We start from the raw sequence: 23477 nt of genomic DNA on the forward strand, positions 1-23477 counted from the left end.
CATTTCAGCTCAGCTAGAGTGGGCGACATTTCCATTTCTGTTTCCATGAATAAAAGGCACCCTGCTAACTGACATGAGGGGAGGAAATGCATTAATATACTGTATAATAATACTAATATACTGTAGGCAGCAGCACATACACTACCTGGTTTGAAATGAACAGTGCACAATGCATCTGCTCCCATTCCAAACACAATAGAGTGTAACCACGTCTCATTTTGGATTGTCTGGATTATTCAACATGCATAGTTAGTGAACACAAAACTGTGTTTGCAGGAGCATATTAAATATGAATAATTGTTGGACTTGCCTTGATAGATCGATACGTGCGTCTGAAGCATTCACGCCGCCAGGCAGAGAGCTTTGGAAAATGAACATTTCACAATTTGAATCATTCTTACAGAATTTTAATGTTTTTCTCTGCTCCAAGCGCATCACTCTTCCTCAGCCAGGCTCCATTTCTGAGGTGTTCAGACAAAATGTTCTCATCTTTTTCACAATTTGGCGACACACTGCACGGGACATTAAGCTCTAAACCATTCTCTCTCTCCAGTTCTCTCATCTGGAGTGAGAATGGATTTGTGACAGAAACCTGAATATGCAAGTAGGGTCAGACTGAAACCCTGTCCTCTCCGTCTTCCCCAGGAACCACGGTGATGACGATGACGGCGTTGGACGCAGACGACCCGTCCACAGACAATGCCGTGCTGCGCTACAACATCGTCAGGCAGTCGCCCGACAAGCCCTCCCCCAACATGTTCTACATCGACCCAGAGAGGGGCGCTATCGTCACCGTCATCTCCTCAACGCTACTCGACAGAGAGGTAAGCGCGCGCGCGTGTAATACATGTTCTACATTGACCCACAAAGGGGCACTATCGTGACCAGCATCTCCCCCGCGCTACACGACATGTACCAGAGAGAGAGAGAGAGAGAGAGAGAGAGAGAGAGAGAGAGAGAGAGAGAATTCTGATGTGTGTGTGTGTTGCCCTGCGTTGTGTGAAGGTCCTTTTCTCGCTGGAACAGGCTGGTCCAGTTTTGCACAATCAATTGTCAACAATATGGGAGTGGAGACAGGAAGTGTGTGTATTTATTTAAGTGTGTCGTGGTATAGTGACATCCTGTGTGAGATATACACGCCAGTATGTTCTAATGAGCAGGCACAGCGAGCAGACGAGCGTGTCACCATCTCCCTCTGTAACGGAGCGAGACAACAGAATGATAGCTTTTTCAGCGGGGTGACGAATGGCAGAACATCGATTGGGTTCGGCGGTGGAAGAGGAATATTAGCTGTTGTCAGACACTTAGCGCACGCTTTAATTGAGGTGATACACACTCGTCTCGCAGCTCTGCCCGGTGTCCAACATGCCCGGCTGAAAACCTGCCATCCGGAACTGCTTCAACCACAGCAGCAGCGCCGCAGCCGAGGAGCTGCTCCCCTCAGCCACAGTACAGGCTGTTTAATAAGAGGAGCTAATTGATTAAAAGTCTGCTTGAAATGAGATGTCATCAACGCAGCGAGCTCTGTTTACACTGGTTTTGTCAGGTGCTGCAGAGACTGACTGCTTCCACAGATACACACGCGTCATTCTAATCTCTCTGCTGTGTGTGACACAAGAGAGATGAAACTTTTGAGGCATGTCTCTTTCAGGATACTTCAAAGGATAACTGTCCAGGGGGAAAAAAAGAAGAGGATGGCAGCACTCCCCCTATTGTCCACATCCGAGATTCATTACAACCGCTCACAGGCTGACGTTTCCGATGTGCAGGGCGAATGGCTCTGAAAATGGCACGTTGCCAAATTGTCAGCCTGTTTGCGACCTCAATAAATCTTACGAAAGCACAGATTCTTCCGATCTCTGTATTTGTCCACGGACAATAATCTTTTGAATTCATTAGTAAGAAGTTCTTCAAAGGCACAGAGACCTGAGACCCAAGTCGGTCGTCCCTGAATCACATTGGAGTGACGCGTGATTATTGCACATACAACCTTGTTGTTATGAGCAGCTTGTTTTTAGCCTTCTGGCATCACATCATGAAGACGTTGACAGAACCACACAGCTTCAAAAGTGCTGCAGATTTTTTGCGATGAGTCACAATGATACAAATGTGATATGCTCATTGAGCATATTTTATACAGCATATTTTTATACAGCATATAAAATATGACTGAAATCCATGATATTTATTTTTGATATTTCAAACCATCATAGCTGTGATTCTAGGTGCTAATGGAAATGCCCGTCTCTTTCCTGGTAGTCTTGATGGCGTCCATGAGATCTACAGTGTTGTATCTACACCACCATCCATGAGATACAGTGTTGTATCTACACCACCATCCATGAGATCTACAGTGTTGTATCTACACCACCATCCATCAGATCTACAGTGTTGTATCTACACCACCTTCCATCAGACCTACAGTGTTGTATCTACACCACCTTCCATTAGATCTACAGTGTTGTATCTACACCACCTTCCATCAGATCTACAGTGTTGTATCTACACCACCATCCATCAGATCTACAGTGTTGTATCTACACCACCTTCCATGAGATCTACAGTGTTGTATCTACACCACCATCCATCAGATCTACAGTGTTGTATCTACACCACCTTCCATCAGATCTACAGTGTTGTATCTACACCACCATCCATCAGATCTACAGTGTTGTATCTACACCACCTTCCATCAGATCTACAGTGTTGTATCTACACACCCCTCCACCCCATTCATTAGTACGTGAGATGTTTCAACCACTTCCTCTGGGAGGCTGCAGTAGAGCAGCCATGCTACAGGATAACAGTGAGACTTCTTCAGATGCACAGTCAGTCAGCAGAGCCAGACGGAGCTGCAGGAGGTAGATGTTTTAAACTGTCCTCCACTCGCTCTTGGGAGATTTAAACCCGGCATCTTCAGCACATTCACATAGATATATGGCTCCGGTGTGACATCCATAAATCCCATCTTCCACGCCAAATATAATGTTTGCAGATGGTCGCATATTGCTTCATCAGATTAACTTTGTAAATCATTTTTGTCAAAAGTAGCTTATCATTGCCTGTTGATGCCAAAAACTGCTTGGACTGCTTGGAGTTTACTCAATATTATTATTATTTTGTCAAATTTCTTTTCTCCAAAAACTACTTTGAAAAAGAAATGGAAAAATGCAGTACCCCCTAGGGGTCACAGACCACTGCTCTAAATGCCTCGGACACACTGCAATTCAGTTGGAGTGCTACATGTACCTGTCAGTGTAGACACCTCACCTGCCCCGGGGAAGCAGAAATCAATCTGGAGAAAATTGGAAAATCAATTTTGTCACATTGAAATCAGGTTGATTCTCCCTCTAGTGCTTTTCTCTGAATCATAAATTCCTGTCTTGATATGTACATTTATTTCGCCAATCCGTCTTTTTCTCTCGATACTTCTCTCCTCACTCTGATGTTATTCTGACATGCACCACCCCCGATCAATGGCGGACTGTCATTTTTGGCAGCTCATATTGCTATGAGACTGTACCATCTTTATAAGTCAATGGTAAATGGACTGCATTTATATAGCGGTTTTATCCAAAGCGCTTTCCAATGTGCCTACATTCACCCATTCACACACTGAAGGCAGCCAGCTGCTAGCACAGCCATCAGGAGCAATTTGCCCAAGGGCACTTCGACATGCGGACTGGAGGACCCGGGGATCGAACCACCGACCTTCTGGATAGTGGATGACACGCTCTAGCTACCTCCTGAGCCACAGCCGCCCCTGAAGGAGAAGCTGGAGTTAGGAGACGACACCCCGTTACTCTTCAATGGGGCCTGCCGTTGTTTTTTGGAAACCCTGGCCAAGGTGCCGTTGAGCCCATTGCTCTACCTCTCTTGTTGTCAGTGAAGATGGCACTGCCTGCTCTGCTTGCTCTGACTTTGGCTAAGAAGGTGAGTGATTGTGCGCTCCGTCCACCCCAGTTGTTGCAGATTTGTAGTGATGGAAGCCACCACGCTACGCTCATGCCAAATCCGTCCTTCATACCTTTAGGAACATGAACAGTTCTTACAGGACGATTCTTCTGGAGGCCTTCTTCTTTGCCCTCCTCATGCTGATGAGAGGGAAGATAGGTAACGACATCTGTGCCCAGTCTGTGCGTTGGCTCGCTATGTCGAGCACACTGAGACGGCAACGACGCCATGCCAATAGTGTTTGGCAAGCCTCGATCTAAACAGACACTCGCGCTCACTGGCTGTGCGATGGGTTTCACGAGACTATGGGTTGGCAGGTAGGGACCCTCCTGCTAGTGTACACACACACGCTTGACGAGGGGGCGTTGCTGCAGCCCTACAGCCCTGTTGGGCCGGGCGGGGCGAGTGTGGTGTAGATATGTACGGCACTGATTCTCTCTCTGTCAGGTTCCTTCTCTGGTTCTGTGCTCCGGGGCAGGAACACAGGACCTGTGAGGGTTCCTGTTCCATTCACTCAACGTCTGGCCACGGTCATGCCGACACACACACACGCACATGCACGCGCACACACACATGCACGCACGCACACGCACACACACACACATGCACACGCGCACACACACACACACACCCACACACACACACCCACACACACACACACACACACACACACACACACACACACACACACACACACACACACACAGACATATGTGTGTGCAGGCCAGGCTGGAACCAGACAGGACAGACTGCTAATGACAGTGTCACTTTCTGATTCTCTAATACTCTCTGGCCAATCAGGGAGCTGTCACTGCATCGGACAGCCAATCGATGGAGTCAGCCGACCTCCCCCCCCTTATCCCCCCATGTTCTACAAAGACGAATTACATGGGGATAAAATGGATGTCTCTGTGTGTGTGTGTCAGTCTGGTTGTTTATGTAAACTTCACGTCCACGAAACTTGGCAGAAAAGCAGGTCATGAGCCAACTTAGAACTGATTACGTTTCCTGGTCAAAAGGGGGTGTGGCAATGGCCGTGGCCAATCACAAAAAGGTGCTTAACACATTCAGTGCCACAGCGCTTCAGTAAAATTGTCTGGAGCCTGTGCCAGATTCACTTCCATTCAGTTGAAAACAGCTATAGAATTTTTTCTATTATGGCTATATTAACGGGGCTGGACTTTAATGAAACATTGAACACTCCTGCTTCTTCCAAAGAAGAAATTTTGTTTCTAGACAGTTCCATTATGAAATTACAGCCTCTCAAAAAAGTGCACTTTCAAGGGTTTTCTGTCGTTTTTTTTTAGTTTCCAAGATATAGGCCCTTTTATGAATACCTTTTGCACTCTAATTTCGAGCACATTCACTGACTCTGGCTGGTGTTTTCTGATGTGGTGGCGTGTGGTGTGGTTTCTGTGAAGCCTGTGTGCCACACACCCCTCCCCCCCCCCCCCCCCCCTCCCCCCTCTCCCCTCTCCACCTCTGAGCTGCGGGCTCCTCCCACACGCACAGAGTTTGTTTTCTCGTTTTTGCCCCGGACAGATCCCAGCGCCCATCAAGAAGGAAATGATGCGCGCTGGCAAACGCGACTGAACGAAAAGGCTTGGCCGTTCGGCTTCGGATGCTGGCTTTCTAGGAAATCGTGTGGAGATAGATAGAAGCATAAGAGCTCAGTTGTGAGCGCGGATGCAGCCGAGCCCACTGTCCGCTGTAGACAGAGCAATATATACGGCTCTGGCAGAAAGCATGCATCGGTTTCCACTTTCTCCGCTGTCTCCTGTACAAAGTAAAGGATCTGAGGTGGGTGGAGCAGCTCCTGTGACGATGTTTAAGGTGGCGCCGTGTGATCCCTTGAAGGGATTCATGCTCACTGGCTAGGTACGACCTTAAACAGCAGAATTATGGAATAATATGAATTATGATTTTAGGACGTCCACAGACGTCCTTGGCACTCCTCGTTACTTTTTTTTAGGACGTCCACAGACGTCCTTGGCACTGAATGTGTTAACTTCCACACGGATTCACGTACTGTAACACGACAAAACTTTGTCAAGTCGGTCATGGGCCAACTCAGAACCTTTCCACGCCCACTGGCCAAAAGGGGGTTTCACGTAGGGGTGCGAGTCACAAGTTTCATCACAATACGATATTGTATCGATTCTTTGAGGCTTGGAGGCTGGCCAGCGAGACTAAGCCCACACTGACAGGCAGATAGATGGATCTTCACTCTGATGATGCCTGATCAGCAGGACTTCATGTGTGATGGTGGACCCAGCAGCGTGTGTTTGCTCTGACCTTGCCCCTGTGACTTCTCAATGGTGGCCGGGTCCGATAAGAAAGCGTATCCTGCCTAATAGCTTATTTGGCTCGCTGGCCAGAGTGGCTACGAGCCCGTGGGCTGTGATGAATGACAGCCGAGACTTTGGCACGTCCCGCTCTTCAGAAAGACGGCGTTCATTTTCCTCGTCTTTCCTAATCTATCATTCATTTCCTCCTTGTTTGCTCGGCCCATTGTCTTGTTTTCTATCTTATTTTCATTTTCTGGTCTCTCTCTCTGTGTTTCTCTCTGCCTCTCTCTCTCTGTGTGTCTTTGCCTCTGTGTGTGTCTCTCTGTGTCTTTACCTCTCTGTCACCCACTTTTTGTTTCTGTCAACCCTGCCTCCCCTCTCTATCAACACTTCACTCTGGACATCCAATTACTCCCGGGTCAGAGCATAGTGATTCCATTCAGAGCAACGCCATTCAGCCGGGCCTCAAACAGCCATTTAAATGACAGCCTCTGGCCGCTTGCAGAGTTGCCGTTTGGCAAAATGTTGTTTTGAAACATTTCTGGGGCCACCGACTAATCTGATCCCCCCAAACATAATTGAATGTCAGTCGTCACATAAAGATGCTTTTCTCTCTTCAATTAGCGTCTCGTTTCCCCGTGTCGCCACGACGACACAAAGCGGACAGGCAAATATTTACTCCTCCAGGTAGAGGCCCGTGAGAGTTATTATATCATGTCATTTATATGCAAATACTACAGCACAGGGAACACATTGATAAGATTTCATTACAGCAGATCTGATGTGCACTTCAGTTTATAAACTCTCTTTCATTCCCCTATTATGATGGGGAGATTGGAAAGGAGCGAGCAGATGAGCTGTGCAGAGAGAGACGCAGCCGGGGATGGAGGCTCTTTGAAGAGGGAGGAGGCGAGGTGGAGAGACTCCAACAGTCACAGTCTCTCTCTCTCTCATGAAGGGCAAATGATTGGGAAGAAGGTTAAGGTTCTCTCTCTGTTGGGAGATGCAGTAGTAGAGGGAAGTAACAGTAGGCAGCTTAAATACTGCACGGCACAGCATCTTTACTTTGTACTCTACTTTAGGGGTCGTTAAGTACGGAGGGATCATTCTCAAAAGTCTCAACCAATGGGATATCAGTCTGGGAGAGAAAGGCAGTTTGATTTGATGGGATGAGTAGAGGGGCGGGGTTATTGATGGTCTACTGGGTGGGAGTTAATTTAATGGAGAAAGGAGAGTGGGATGGCTTCTGGGTGGAGAGACGGCGGCAGGATGGTGAACAAAGTCTAGCAAGGTGACAGCACGGCCATTTTATGTTTTAAAATAGGCATGGAAATCATGTGAAACCTTCACGAAATTACTGTATGTTATTTATTGTGTAGACGAATACAAAGCCCTAGCCTAGTTCAAGTGGCTAATGCTAAGAAGTCCTCAGGAACAACTTGGGAACCCTAGAGTTCCTCCAATGCTCAGTACATTGCAGTATGAGTATGAAATCAAGTGAAGATAAATTCAACAGATCTTCACAGAATCGTTGAATAGTTCCCATCAAATAGTATTTCTGCATGAAATGCCCATCCCTAACGAGCAGCAAAAATGAGCCATTTTGGATGCTCATTTGTTGATCATTTAATTGTCTTAATTTAGCAGTGAAGCTGTGAAGCTCGCTCACCAAAGTCCATTTCAGTGGTGCTGCCTCCTCCTCCATGCTCTTCAGCCACTTCAGGCTGCTGGTGCTGCTGCGTGGGCCAAGTCTCATCTTCCTCACTCTCACAGTCGACACAGTTTCATGGATCTATGAAATTAATAAGTCAATTAAAGTCCGACTCATGTTAAATGGGAACTAAGCCCCCAGAATTCTGGCAGCTTGGGACTCAGCCGGGGATCAGGATTAGACTGACTCTGGGTGGGAAGGGAAGGGGGTTCTTGGTGATGTCATCAGAACCGGAGATTAGCCTCTTGGCAGACCCAACTGCAAAACTAGGTTTCAACCCCTAGAGGGCACTCTCGCTGCATGAAAATTGTACAGTGTACAGCATTCGAACAGTTTCTCAAATGCGGAGATTTTGCCCAGAATCCTTCAGCAACACTACTCAAAAGCCATATACATTGGTTTAAAGTGGGTGTTAAAGGAGCCCAGTCTGATACTGTAGGCTACTGAGGTGCTTAGAACGCGGATGACCTGGCTGACGCGCTCGCTACAGCTGATGTAATACGTACGATAACATTGCATTGAGTGCTGCATAAGAAAGACGAAGAAGGCTTGTCCTTGATGTTCGGAACCCATTCATTTATTCCATTTCACCGATGTGAATACAGCAAAGTTCTTTTCCACAGAAAGTAAAGGCAACAGCGCACCAAACAAATGTTCCCGCTGCTGGTAGCGACACGGTCAAAAACCATTTGCCCTTCCGGGTCAAAACACCTAGTGAGCAGAGGTGAAGGCAGCACCTATATAGAATACCTGAGCCCAGGTAACATGGCACAGCGACACCCCATGTACAAATAAAAATATGACAGCACACAAATCCACCAGAAATATGACCAGAGCACATTTGGCACTTACAGTGGGTACCATGCGTTTTAGGGTTCAGTTACCCTTTAAGAAAGATCTTCAACTGTTAGTACACAGCCTACACACAGCATGTTATTGTAAATAATGAGCCTTGTCAATATGGAGCCTGAGATGGAGTCACACATGTCAAATAGAGCAGGAAAGCAGAGGTAATAAAGGAGTGATGTGGATACAGGGGGATCACCTGCAGCTTTGAAACATGGTTTACAGACGCTGACGGTCGATGTTGTGTCCGTGTCAGCAGCGTAACGAGGGGAGGGGGCTGGGATAGTTCGGTCGATAGTTTTTATAGAAACATTGAACACAAAATAAAGGAGGAATGCTTTTTTTTTATTATATTTTAAACTAAATTGACACAGACTACTTGTATGTTTACAGGAAATTGTGGATAAGTCATACAGTAAGCATTCCATTCTGTCATGGTCTGTCCGTGAAAAGATGTTCTGCTCCAGGGCTGGTCTCTCAAGCCAGTCTATCTCTTCCACAATCTTCGAATACTCCAGAGACAGTCTGTACTTTAGCCTGTTAAAATTTGGCCAGAGGAAGTTGTCATCTTCCAAAGAAAAAACCCTTCAGACTGGGGGAAGTACAGACAGGTAGGCGGAAGCATTTGCAAATTTCGGTATCCAACGCGTCGGTTTTAAGAGACGACTCGAGGGCGATCTCCAGATTGTTTATTTCAATTTTTTCCGTATGCGCACATCCACGGAGAATCACATCCGACAACGATGACCCATCCCACCTGGCGGGGGCAGAGTTTCTGCAAGCAGGCGAACAGGGATTTATCGGTGCAGAAAACATATACAGTAGAGAAGGTAAACACTGTCCATCTGCTTATATTACAGAAATTGTAATAATACAAAGTGGGTTGAAAATCAGCAAAGCCTGATTTTTTTTTATTACTGTAGGTAATTATGGCTGACTAAATGGGCAACAATGGTTAATTGGCAGCCAAAATGAAGAGAGGCTCAGCACCACGGAGAGCTCCGGAGTGGAGAAGCACACCTGTTGGAATCGGCCAGGAGGTGGACTATGAAAACCCTCTGGGGAGAGAGAGGAGAGGCTGCATGCCAACTCTGTGAGTGAGGCCTGTGCAGATTAATGGCTGAACTTGTGATGCTGTGCAATACATAGCCTACACTCGGTCGGTGTGGGAACGCCCACAAAAATGTTACTACGGCTGGCACGCGAGTGGGGTAAAAAAAAATCATATATCTCCATGGGCTGACTCACCAAAGGACGGTGCTGCTGCTCTACACTACAGGATTGGGGATTCTAGAGCAGGTACATAGACGTCTGTTCAGATGTGTGTTTACTGCGGGGGTTAAATCACCGATCGTGTCCGCCTGGGCTTGGCTAGTAGCAGCTAAATGCTAACTATGCTGAATAGGGGGAACGGGAGGATTTACCTCACCCTGACCACGCCCCCAGCCAGCTTCCCCAGCGTTTATGACGAGACATCGACTCAACCTGTGGCTGCGCAGCCCGATACACTGCACAGGTATTTTGCTAGTGATAGTAGGTTCAGCCAGACTCTCTCCAGTGCTGGTACAGCGCAAAAAAAAGTGTGGAGAGAGTCTTGCCAAGCGAGACTATACTGTGAACCCATCTACCTCACGCTCTCCTGCTCCTTCCCCCAATGAACAAGGTGGACATCCTTCACAGGCATTGATGAAGCACGGCGCCGCCTCCTTCTCAACTCCCCCTCCTCCTGCCTCTTCTATCACGCGTCTGTCCAGTTGCATTAGTGAGGAAATGAGATCCCCCCTAATTAATTAGCTCTCTGAGTGCTAAGGACGAAGATTACATCCCAATGGAGGTTAGAGGTGTCAATCACACAACTTTTTTTTAAGCCAAGCATTCCTCAAGATCAATTGAGCCCCCTGGGCATTGTGGGTAAAAGTGTGTGTTGTTAATCTTATTAACAACACAATCCACCCGCCTTGTTTTAATTGAGTCTCACAGACAGTAGGAGTCGATGAGAGTGTGGGACCGGCCAGAACAACACGGAGGAGAATTACATTGAGCAGAGGGACAGACAGGAGACACTCACTGGGGGGAAATGAGGGTATTTGGACATACAGTAAGAGGTATGAAAGTGAAGAATTTGACCATTAAGACACTGAGGGGATGACACCGCTGAGACGAATAAGACGGGACACATTTGATAATGGAGTTTTTAAAGCAAAGAGGAGGTCTGTTCCATAACATGCGGAGACAGGATTTGTGTGGACAAACTGTCAAAAAACAAGCAATCCATGTAGATTATTAGAAATATTTGTTGGAAAATTATGTTTTCGTCCCAACACATCCATGAACACCTACTGTATGCTCTTTAGGTACATTTCAAGATTACTATTCAGTTCATCTGAATAATTCTCCTGAAAGTTCACTCTTGAAATGCTGTAGTTGTCAAAGAAAAAGGCCAAAATAATGCCTCCCACTTATTGAGGAATACAATGACAGCTAACTCACCCCCTCATTCCTGGTTTGAGGGAACACAATGAGTTCCCTATAATAACCTACATTCAGAGACTTGATGAGTTCCCTATAATAACCTACATTCAGAGACTTGATGAGTTCCCTATAATAACCTACATTCAGAGACTTGATGAGTTCCCTATAATAACCTACATTCAGATACTTGATGAGTTCCCTATAATAACCTACATTCAGATACTTGCTCGGCACCCCACAGTTCTGTAATGACTTTTCAAACATGCATTATTTATGTCCATGTGGCGCAGGAGTGGAGACACTGCAGAAGCACAATCTGTCCACAGAGCAGAACTTTCTGCTTCTGGGAAGCTGGCAGATGATAACAAAGCTCATTCTGTCAACTGGAATGTCTCAAATTAAAACTTGATTAGAGAAGTACGCCTGAGGACACAGGAGGCAGAGTTAAACTTGAGGAACACAAATAGTTACATCATCTCTGAAATAGCTCCAGCCCTCTTACCTGACTTCTGTTACAGTTTTTCCTTTTGCTATAAACTGAACAGTCCATCACCCTTCAGTTGTGTGAGCTGACAGTTTGGCTGATGTCGAGAGGTCGCTCTGCTGCCTCACTCTGGGGGCTCAGCTGAAGGCTGCGTTTGTTTTCACTTCGAGTACGGCCTTGTGTCTCTGAGCCTACTGCTGTCTGTCATCATTACACACAGTCTCAATAACACCCAGTATGATGAATAGTAATTTAATAAGTAAATCATATTAAAATAATAATAAGATGATATGAGACAAATAAATTGCGCATAATTATAACCACAATCAATTATATTACAAGTGCAAATTGTTTTACTGACTAATTGGGAAAATAATTTATCCAATTCAAGGTTGCCTTTCTCTCAAGAAGTTCAATCTCATATGCCCATGCAAAGGTAATTTAACTAATCTCTCTCTCTATATCTATCTCTATCTATACCTATTATATACATATACATATATATATACACACACACGCACGTATGCACGCACGCATACACACACATACATACACACACACACACATATATATATAAGGTTATTTGTCAACAAAATACACGTGTGAATACTGTGGCTAATCAGCAGAGCAGGGAAAAACCCAGCGACACATGAAATATCTTATGACAAAATACACCGGCGGGGGGCTTTAACCTGTCTACAATGAACAAAGCTGAAGTGGCGACAGCAGAAAATACGAGGGGAGCTCCAACATTGGCTCATTCCATTTGCTGCTCTGCCTGCAGAAAAACACTTCAGAGACCTTTTCAAAATTCACACATCATCTAGTAGTGTTGAGTCTTCACTTTTTCTGTGTCCTAAGGAGGTATTGAAAGGGCAGCAGAGAGAAGGAGGGAGACAAGGACAGGAGGGTGAGACCGGGGGAACGGAGAGACAAACGGAGTGGGAGGCAGGGGGGGGTGCAGATGGAGGGAGACAGGGTGGAATAATTAGGGGGAGAGTGGCTCACTGTGAGGAGGGAGAAGTGGCAGCGAGCGTGGCGGTAAGGTCAGGGAGGAGGCGTGACGCTACACTGTCTTAGAGAGACTCTCTTACCTCCCTCTTCAGGGCTCTCTCTCTCTTACCTCCCTCTTCAGGGCTCTCTCTCTCTCTTACCTCCCTCTTCAGGGCTCTCTCTCTCTCTCTTACCTCCCTCTTCAGGGCTCTCTCTCTCTCTTACTTCCCTCTTCAGGTCTATCTCTCTCTACCACCTTTGTCTCACGCTCCAGGAGCCTTGGCCTCACCACCTCGCCTTCTCCCCCTCTCCTGCCCTTCGCTGTCCCCGTTGACCCGGGGATAGAGAGTATTTACTCTCCAGTTTACCCTGCTAGCCGGGCGCTAGCTTCTGAGCATTAGCGCCCGGCTAGCAGGGTAAATCTCCGGTGAAGCTCCCCTCACAAAAGCCCTTCAGACCAGAATTAATTTCAACCTGTCTCCATTGATTGGAAAAGTTTGTTGCTGTACACTCAATCCTTTTTTTATTGTCTCTTTTCCCCCATGCCACTTTCTGTTTGCTGATGAAATCCTGCTCGCTTCATTGCCTCTGCTGAAGCAGACCCAGTGCTATCTGGGATGATCTCTCCTCAGGCGGCCATCTTTAACGGCCCCTGCGTATAGATCCCCCCGCCACAAAAAGGAAGCCATCTTCACTTCTCTCTTCGGTAAAGACATAGATCAGCTGTTGGCGGCCAGGATTTGTGTTGATAGTTTTGTTCTGCTGTGGGAGAGAAAATGAGAAAGGGAAGTCGGCATTGACACAAATTGCAGCATTTGTGCGCGGAGGTCATCCAGTAATTCTCCTTGTGGAGCCCAGCAGAGGCATTCTGTAAAGTGGCTTTTATTTTGTTAAGCCCACTGACTGTCAAATAGGCAGTTAAACGTTCCGTCTTTTCCACTTTCAATTTCACCTATTCTATCCAGTCGGAGGCAGAGTTGGATTCAATGCACTCAGACGAGCACTATCCTCCTATATACCGTTTGTTCCCCATCTCCCTGCTTTCAGACGCACTATATTCTCTCTGGACTGGATTTAAACAAGACGTTGATGTATATATACATGTATTTCTATTGCAGATGTCTGCTGGCTTTGCATTCAGCAGCGTCCCACAGGAAGCCACCTGCATATGACTAGGAAATAAAACCTCAATAGCAGCGTGCAACATGAATAGATTGTAAACAGATCAATATGGACTTGAGCGACAGGTATCTTGGAGTTGTCTTTATATGAGTGACAATATTTATATGAGAATCTCAATATCATGTGATGGAATACCTCTGCTGACCCTTTTGCGATTATGTCGCCCTGCTGCATAAAACAAAGGAATTCATCACACCCGTTGTTCTGGATCTATTAGATGCATGTCTAGGTTAGTGTCTACATTTGATTTTCACTGGGCTCACACAGCCGCCTGTCCGCCTGTATCTCTGCTATCAAGTGTTCGCTAATGAATAGTGATGAATGACCTGTGATGACACTTGATCATATCCATTATTGATGTTGCAAGGGGACACATGAGGCACATTAGCTACATCCACAAGCTTCACAATGAGCCCACAAAGGCTCTTTATAAAGTCATCAGTTCAAAGGTCAAGTTTACAGCAGGCAGAGGTAGAGAGCGAGAGAGGGGGGTGGAGAAGAGAGAGAGTTGGGGTGGGGGGGAAGAGATACTCCCTAGTAGCGATGAGCTAATACGCTATTATCTGCATCTGTTTAACCAACTATTATCGGTATCCATATCTGTACTCATAGGGGGCATGGCTTGAATTGAAAGTGGGCGGGAGTTTAGACTGAATGTGGGTGTGGTTAAGTTTGTTGTTGTTGTTGTTGGCAGTTCAGCATGCCGAGATGCCAAAACGTTAAAAAAAAAGAAAGAAAAAAAAGCAGTATCAAATGAAGAACTCAATTTGTATTTGTATCACTTTAAGGGTACTGGTTTTGGTACTGGTATCATACCGAGCTCTAATCACGAGTACTGATATTGACACATTGTACTCGATGATACTCGTACTGATGAAAAAAGTACATTATCTGTACCGGATACTCATCTCATCCGAGTATGCAGCTCAACTCTACTGCCTAGTCTTCCTGAAGACTTGAGATACACAGTATCCATGGCACAGCAGCCGCACTGGGAAACTTCCTCTGAAGTTTGCTCAATGTAATGGTGTCAATATTTTACATGTCTTCGAAGTATGAACCTGAAACGGAGGGCTGTGTGTGTGAGCCCTCGCCCAGCTGTCAGAGAGAGGCTGTGGGCTCTGGGTCTGTCAGAGGGAGGCTGTGGACTCTGGGTCTGTCAGAGAGAGGCTGTGGACTCTGTGGACTCTGGGTCTGTCACAGAGAGGCTGTGGACTCTGGGTCTGTCAGAGAGAGGCTGTGGGGTCTGGGTCTGTCACAGAGAGGCTGTGGACTCTGGGTCTGTCACAGAGAGGCTGTGGACTCTGGGTCTGTCACAGAGAGGCTGTGGACTCTGGGTCTGTCACAGAGAGGCTGTGGACTCTGTGGACTCTGGGTCTGTCAGAGAGAGGCTGTGGACTCTGGGTCTGTCAGAGAGAGGCTGTGGACTCTGGGTCTGTCAGAGAGAGGCTGTGGACTCTGGGTCTGTCAGAGAGAGGCTGTGGACTCTGGGTCTGTCACAGAGAGGCTGTGGACTCTGGGTCTGTCAGAGAGAGGCTGTGGACTCTGGGTCTGTCAGAGAGAGGCTGTGGACTCTGGGTCTGTCAGAGAGAGGCTGTGGACTCTGTGGACTCTGGGTCTGTCAGAGAGAGGCTGTGGACTCTGATGTGTGTGTGAGAAGTCTCGTGGCCTCTGGGCCCCAAAGATAAGAGTGGCACCCTGACAGAGAGAAAGAAGAGTCACTCACACAACTCACCATGCACATATCCAGGCAACGGTGGCACACACACACACACACACACACACACACCCGCACACATGCACGCGTATGCACGCACACACACACACACACGCACGCACGCACACACACACACACACACATGCACACACACACGCACACACACACACACACACACACACACACACACACATACATAACACAAACATGTACACATACCTCTGTCTGTAGGGCATGGGTATAAATGAGGAAATGTGTGAGTGAAAATGAGAGGGAGGTGGGAGGTGGAGAATGTTGCAGGATAAAGTGATGGATTATGGGACGATCTAATCTGTGACTGGGGGGATCTGGAAGTGCGGTGAGAGAGACTTGTTTAGTCACGGGTGTTGTTTGCCGTCACGCTCAGTGGCATGGTGACATTGGCTCTTGGTTCCCCCTCCCCTCCTCTCTCCTGCTCTCCCCTCCCCCCCCTCTCCTGCCCTCTCCTCCCCTCCTCTCTCCTCCCCTCCTCTCTCCTGCCCTCCTCTCTCCTCCCCTCCTCTCTCCTGCCCTCTCCTCCCCCCCTCTCCTGCTCTCTCCTCGCTCCTCCCCTCCTCTCTCCTCCCCTCCTCTCTCCTCCCCTCCTCTCTCCTCTCTCCTCCCCTCCTCTCTCCTGCCCTCCTCTCTCCTCCCCATCCTCTCTCCTCCCCTCCTCTCTCCTGCCCTCCTCTCTCCTGCCCTCTCCTCCCCTCCTCTCTCCTGCCCTCTCCTCCCCTCCTCTCTCCTGCCCTCTCCTCCCCTCCTCTCTCCTCCCCTCCTCTCTCCTGCCCTCTCCTCCCCTCCTCTCTCCTGCCCTCCTCTCTCCTGCCCTCTCCTCCCCTCCTCTCTCCTCCCCTCCTCTCTCCTGCCCTCCTCTCTCCTCCCCTCCTCTCTCCTGCCCTCTCCTCCCCCCCTCTCCTGCTCTCTCCTCTCTCCTCCCCTCCTCTCTCCTCCCCTCCTCTCTCCTCCCCTCCTCTCTCCTGCCCTCTCCTCCCCCCCCTCTCCTGCTCTCTCCTCTCTCCTCCCCTCCTCTCTCCTCCCCTCCTCTCTCCTCCCCTCCTCTCTCCTGCCCTCTCCTCCCCTCCTCTCTCCTGCCCTCTCCTCTCCTTCTCTCCTGCAAAATCCATGATCAAACAAACATGCCACATTCCCCTCAGACTGCGGGAGTCCCAAAAACAGGTGCAGATGAATGACAGAGATGAATAGCCGTCTACAGGTCATGCCACAAAGGAACAGGTGCAGATCCACTCATACAGGTCATGCCACAAAGGAACAGGTGCAGATCCACTCATACAGGTCATGCCACAAAGGAACAGGTGCAGATCCACTCATACAGGTCATGCCACAAAGGAACAGGTGCAGATCCACTCATACAGGTCATGCCACAAAGGAACAGGTGCAGATCCACTCATACAGGTCATGCCACAAAGGAACAGGTGCAGATCCACTCATCGCTGTCTTGATTTGTGAAACACATGAACAAAAGGGTGACATCTCACTGCAACATTACAGATATATTATCAATCTGGCTCGACCCTGAAGGAGATGGGCAGGTCTGAGGTCCAATAACAAAACTATCATCAACATCAAAACATCATATTACATGATGAAATTGGATAGTTAATGTGCAAGCCTTCTCATTTATTCATGAACCACAGCCATGCCATAAACAATCCACAATACTTTGTCCATCCTCAGCACGCTAACTGATTGGGCTGTCAACAAGAAGGATTAGGGACCACGCTGTGCACCCCCCATCTCCATAATGTTAGGAAAATAAATGATGTATTAAATTCCTGTATCAACTGACCACCTGAAGAACATCAGTCTGCATCTCTCCATGGAAACTAGGCCATGGGGAAAATGAATTTCTCTGTGGGAATGAAGTACCTCCCCACCTACTTATGTGTGGGAATTACTTATCTGCCTCCCAATCGTCCAGGTGAGCGCAGTTCAATAATGGCAGCATGCTGCAAGAGTTCCATTGAACAGAGAAAGGCTATATTGCTGCCAGTAAAGGGTAATTGGCTCATCTGATGAAGGAGTGTGGAGGACAAGGCAGCATCTAGTATCTCTGAAAACTAGGACAAAGTTGGAGAACTCCGCTGAACTCTTCATCTCTGCTTCTTCTGTCATACAGTGTGTCATACAGTTCTGATATCAACGTGTGGAAAAAGCAGAAACTAAGAGGCGAGACGAGGTGAAGATTGATAAAACACATGAGGAATTGGTTTGAACCTCCAGCTCACCTCCCAGTGGACTTTCTCAAATCAAGAGTGAAACAGAGGAGACATTACCCCTGGTTCTTCTCATAGTGCTCCATGAGTCAGGGCCCTGAGGTCCAGGTGCCACGCTGACTTGGACGGATCTCATGTTTTTATTTCTGTCTCTTTTTTATGGCTTATATGTTCCTCCCAGCGTGAGCAAACGTTTGATCACATTTTCGTTTTGGGAACATGCTAGCTTTCAATGCACTCCATCTTCTTCTCATCATTGCTTGTTTTACACATTTTTTGCACCCTCGACACTTTGGACCCTCCCTTAAGGTGTCGTCAGTGAGTTATGATTGATGAGCACACTCCACAGCGCTTTCTGGGATTCGATTTGTTTTATAATGTAGAACCGGCTACTCCAGCTACTGGGTGAAACAGACCCCAGTGAAGCAATTTGGTAACACTTTACAATGATGATAGTTCATAAGCCTTAAGGGGCTATGAGTTAATAACAAATCTCTGTATAAACATTTGCTTACCATCAGTAATGACAGTAGTTCCAATTTTAGTTCACTTGCAGTTCACTTCACTCAATATGAATGCATTTATATTTATATTTATATTTATATTTATATTTATCTACTGTATCCTTCTTTGGGAACCCATACTATTATTGTTATTTCTACAGTACTAATACTGTTGGAATTATTTGTTGGTCAATAACACATACTAGAAATGAACAGACCAAGGAGTACGTGTCAGTTGAGCTGATCAAGTGCATTTAAAGTCCCTGGAAACCAAAATCCACAAAAACATTCTAACTATGTTATTTAGGGTCTTATGTTAGTAATTTTGTGCCTCCGAAATTATTATACATTACTTTCAACCCAAAGCCTTAAAATCGACACTTTTCTACAAGATTCTACAAAGTACTTCCTCATTGAAGACAGCAGTGCGCGAGGTGCTAAAACGCAGGAGCTTATGACGTCATAAGCTCTATATAACCTTTGTACACGCGCGCAATCCGCACCCACCCTCCTTTTGTCCGTTCTTTGCCCCCAGTGACAGCGCTCCCTCGCTGTCCGTCTCCCTCCCACTCTGTGTGCCGTCATGCCAAGCGCTATGCTTCTCTCTCTCTCTCTCTCTCTCTCTCTCTCTCTCTCTCTCTCTCTCTCGGGACTAGTGAGAGAGAGAGCACAGAGAGAGACACACAGGCTGGTGACGCGAGGTTACTCTCTCTCACACACACACACACACACACACACACACACACAAACAGACACAGTAGCACTGTGCAGTCGCAGCAAGTCTCTCTCTCTCCCTCTCCGAGCAACGAACACACACACACACACTCGTGCTGTGGACACACAGCACTCGATCTCTTTCTCCGTTTCCCTCCCCCCCTCTGTCTCGCGCTCTCTCTCTCGGAAAACCTGCTGCAGACGGGACACGCCCACACAGTCCGCGGGAGAAAATACACTCTAAAAAATAATTGTTTTGCCACGACTGTCAAACCTAAATTTATATACTTTGCGACGTTCATCATCGTTCAAATTTGGCTGGTGGCTTATTAACATAGGGTCCTGTGATGTGATGAACTCAAAATGCTAAATAATAAAGAAATATTTCTGGTTTCCAGGGACTTTAAAGAAATCTCAGCTCTCAAGCCCAGAACAGGTTCTCTTTTAAATGCTTCATAAATGTTGTCTGCACATGCATGTTTCATACATTTATTATCTGGCAAAGTTTTGGTCAAGGACCTTGGTAAAGGACATTGCCAGACAATAAATATATGTATTTACTATGCAGGTGTAGATGGTGGGCAGAGCTTTGTGTTCATTACTGTATAATGGTTTTAAGCCATTTTCCTAACTATCTAACCTTGGACTGTTCATACACTCTAATTTAAATGAGGGGCAAGTACATAATGTAATAAATAATTCATAAATAACAAAATTATCATTAACTCTGCTTCATAAAAATGTATGAAGCTGTTAAGCGTTATTTGTTCATTAGCAAATGTATACATCCTTTGTAAAAGATAATGTACAGTGGACCTAAATATGCATGTTACATCATGCCTGCTGTAGACCAATCTGGACACCCAGAGTCTATTAGTCTGATGACTAATAAGACTGGGACAGACGGCCGATATTCTGGGGGTTTCCTGTGTCCAGTGGACGTCCACGCCAAGACGCGGTCATTGTTTATGCATTGACACAGGGTTGGAGTTGATTGATTGATACTTTTTGTAGGTGTCTTACATGTAGGTCCAGATGTCCAATGACAATGTAAGACTTGATATTGTCATTGAAACTTAATGGGTTGTGTAGTTTGTAAATCTGCCGACTTTGGGGTTTTTGAATTCAGCTACAGTGCAGGGAAGGGAGAAGGGCATGGGACCGTTTGAGGGGTTGTTTTGCATAGAGGTGAATAAAACTCCAAAAAGCAGCTTCTGTGTGTCCCTGATGAGGAAGAGTTTGACATTAAAGTGTTGAGATGTGGAGGGATTTGGCTGCAGTGTGGGCCCGAAATGACTTTGTCTAGTAGAGGTACAACAAGAGCATTAGGGATGGATATTGTTAGGATTATATTGTTTCTAATCTAATAATATTGATTGTAGTTATTGCAGCTTTTGTTACACTTGTGATTTCAGATACAGTGTGTTCTCTTTGACATCATACCAATGAGGGTGTTTGCTAATGTCTCTGGGAATAGGGAAATAAACGGTATGTATAGTTTAGTATGGGTTATTATTGTTATTACCTACATGAAGACCTTTGCTTACAAAATTCAAGAAATGGTGGTGTAATCTGTTGTACTTTTGAATAAGGAGCAGTGAACATCAGGTACCATTTTGTCCGAAAAGGGACAGGCTTATACTGATCACAGTTTAGAATGAAACCCCTGGCACACTGTACAGGGATTGACAATTCGATACAATTTACTGCCACTCAAGCACAGCTTCTCCAGTATCTCTCTCAGTCAGCAGTCATTCACGTCAAACAGTTGAACCATGTATTGCAACTGACAACAAGTTGAGATGGCAGTAGAGGTTGACTTGGTGGTATGGTTCTCCTCTGTAGGGTGCGCCGTGCTGCAGTAATAAAAAGTCCTCAACTATTATCCCCGTCCCCAAAAGGACAGGGCACTAAAAGACTACAGACCTCTGTGGTCATGACGTTGTTCGAGCGCCTTGTTCTGTCCTACCTAAAATCCATCGTGAACCGAACCCACTGCTTGACCCCCTGCAGTTCGCCTACAGAGCAGGTATGTAGATGATGCCATAAATATGGCCCTCCACTACATTCTGGCACACCTGGACACTGCAGGAACCTACTGCATGCCAGGGTCATGTTTGTTGATGTTCAGCTCGGCCTTTGATACGATCACCCTGGCCCTGTTGCATGAGAAGCTCTCCCAGCTGGGCGTGTCCGACTCCATCGGCAGACGATCCACAGACTTCCTAACGAACACGAAGCAGCATCTAAGGCTGGGGAAGCATGTCACTGACTCCCGGGCCATCAGCACCACTCCCCATACTTCTTCTTCCTGTACACCAACAGCGGCACCTCCAGCCATCAGTCCGTTAAGCTCCTATAATTTGCAGATGACACCACCCTCATAGGGCTCTTCTCTGATGGTGCAGTCAGAGGAACCTGGAGCTCAATGCTCAAAAGGCTTTGGAGATGGTTCTGGACTACACAGGAGCAATACAGCCCCACCTTTCCCCAGTCAACACTATGGAGTCCTTTCACTTCCTGGGTTCCATCATCAGCCGGGATCTGAAATGGGAGCAGAACATCAGAGCTCTCACCAACAAGGCACAACAGAGGATCTACTTCCTGTGGCGGCTGAGGAGGTTCAAGGTGACGAAATGAGTACGGACGCCTCGACAACTCCGAACCCCACCCAGTGTGCCAAAGGCAGCATTGGTGCTTTTCTACACCTCCACTGTTGAGTTCATCCTCACCTCCTCCATCACCTTCTGGTATGCTGCTGCTGCCGCCCTCAAGGACATCTCCAGACTGCAGCACATCATCCACCGTGCTGAAAATGTGGTTGGATGCAGCCTGCCATCCCTTCAGGACCAGCACACTGCCAAGACGCTGAAGCGGTCTCGGAAAATCATGGCCGACTCTTCCCACCTGCAGGTCATAAACTCTTTGAAGCTTTCCCCTTTGGTAGAAGACTGAGGTCTGGTGGTACCAGAACCTCTCGTCACAGGGACACTTTCTACCCAACTGGCATCCGCCTCTTCAACGAGACCCGAAAGCCCCCATAAATAAGGACTTCATCCTTATCCCCCCATCCCTACCTCCCATCATATGTCACTTTAAAGGACTTTTCTGTATTGCTTTGTCTTCTACTATTGATGTCACCGCTGCGCTGCATACTTGCACTAAGTCAAATTCCTCGTTTGTAATCTGATTACTTACTGTGGCTATTAAAGTGAATGTTGAATCTTGAAAGCATAACAGCGTACAGAATAAAAGTGCATGGCACATAGCAAATAAGGAGAGTGCACCGCAAGCTAAATTGGCCCATGGGAATAAGCTACAGAGAGGAATCTCTACACACTCTCGTTTACGTTGAACGTACTTTAATTGTGAAACTTGGGGTGTTTTAAAAACACATTGCTCCATAAGTCTTTACACAGACTTATGCTTACTGTCATGCGTAGTCACCCCCAAACGCCCATTCTGAGACAGTAAAACCCCTGTTGGCAGCCGCTCAAAGCATATTGGAGGCAACAGCACAGCGTCAGCAATGTACAAGAGTGTGTGTGTGTGCGTGTGTGTGTCCGAATGCCTTTCAAATGGCGCGGCAATGCGGTGTGTGTGTGTGTGTGAGATGACTGGAGCATCTGCTATCAGCAACACAGCAGGACTAAAGATGGTCCTAGCTGCCAGAAGAAGCTTTGCCGATGGATAGAAGGGCAAGAAGTCACCTTGTGATTCTGCTGCATTTCCAGGAGTGGCATCCAGCAGAGATGTGGCTGAAGCAGTCAAACACGCTGCACTGCTTTAGGTCAACGCTATGCTACAGTATCTCCCCCCTTAGCCCACTCTACACAACGCAGTCGTTACTGTATGTAGTCTATTAGCATTACTAACATGACTACTGTAATATTTGGGTGATGTACCCGCATCATAGTGATGTAGCAGGCTTTAGTTTGAAAGCTAGAGCAAAGTTTCTCATATCACCTGAAACTAGACGACCTCACGCATCCAGTGCTACCAACCATGTCATGCTAGCTTGTTGGGAAGGGGGCTAAGTAATGCTACACATTTAGGCTAAATGTTGGCGAGGGAAAAACTGGCATGGCCATTTTCAAAGGGGTCCCTTGACCTCTGACCTCAAGATATCTGAATGAGAATGGATTCTATGGGAACCCACGAGTCTCCCCTTTACTGATATACGTGAGAGATACATGCATGCTTATTTGAAACATGTCATAGAGAGAGTAGAAATGCATTGCAAACATAAAGCATGAATATTAGTTGTTGCACTTACTGTGTTAACTTTTGTACCATTATTGAATGAAGATTTTTGAGACTCGCACTATTATGGTGAACGCTCCCCCCCCCCCCACACA

At 46.8% G+C, this 23477-nt stretch overlaps 1 protein-coding gene across 1 annotated transcript in view; it reads left to right on the forward strand.

The window, feature by feature from the left end:
* LOC310792913 (cadherin-13-like) overlaps nt 1–23477 on the forward strand; it is a gene marked incomplete at both ends in the record, with an annotated part of 277855 nt that overhangs the window by 181952 nt on the left and 72426 nt on the right. Inside the window, one exon of the mRNA XM_083654681.1 lies at nt 646–824. Coding sequence (XP_083510807.1) covers nt 646–824 — 179 coding nt within the window. The remainder of the gene's footprint in view (nt 1–645; nt 825–23477) is intronic.

The sequence above is a fragment of the Poromitra crassiceps genome (genome assembly GCF_964638095.1).
Source record: "Poromitra crassiceps genome assembly, chromosome: 18".
Lineage (NCBI taxonomy): Eukaryota > Metazoa > Chordata > Actinopteri > Beryciformes > Melamphaidae > Poromitra > Poromitra crassiceps.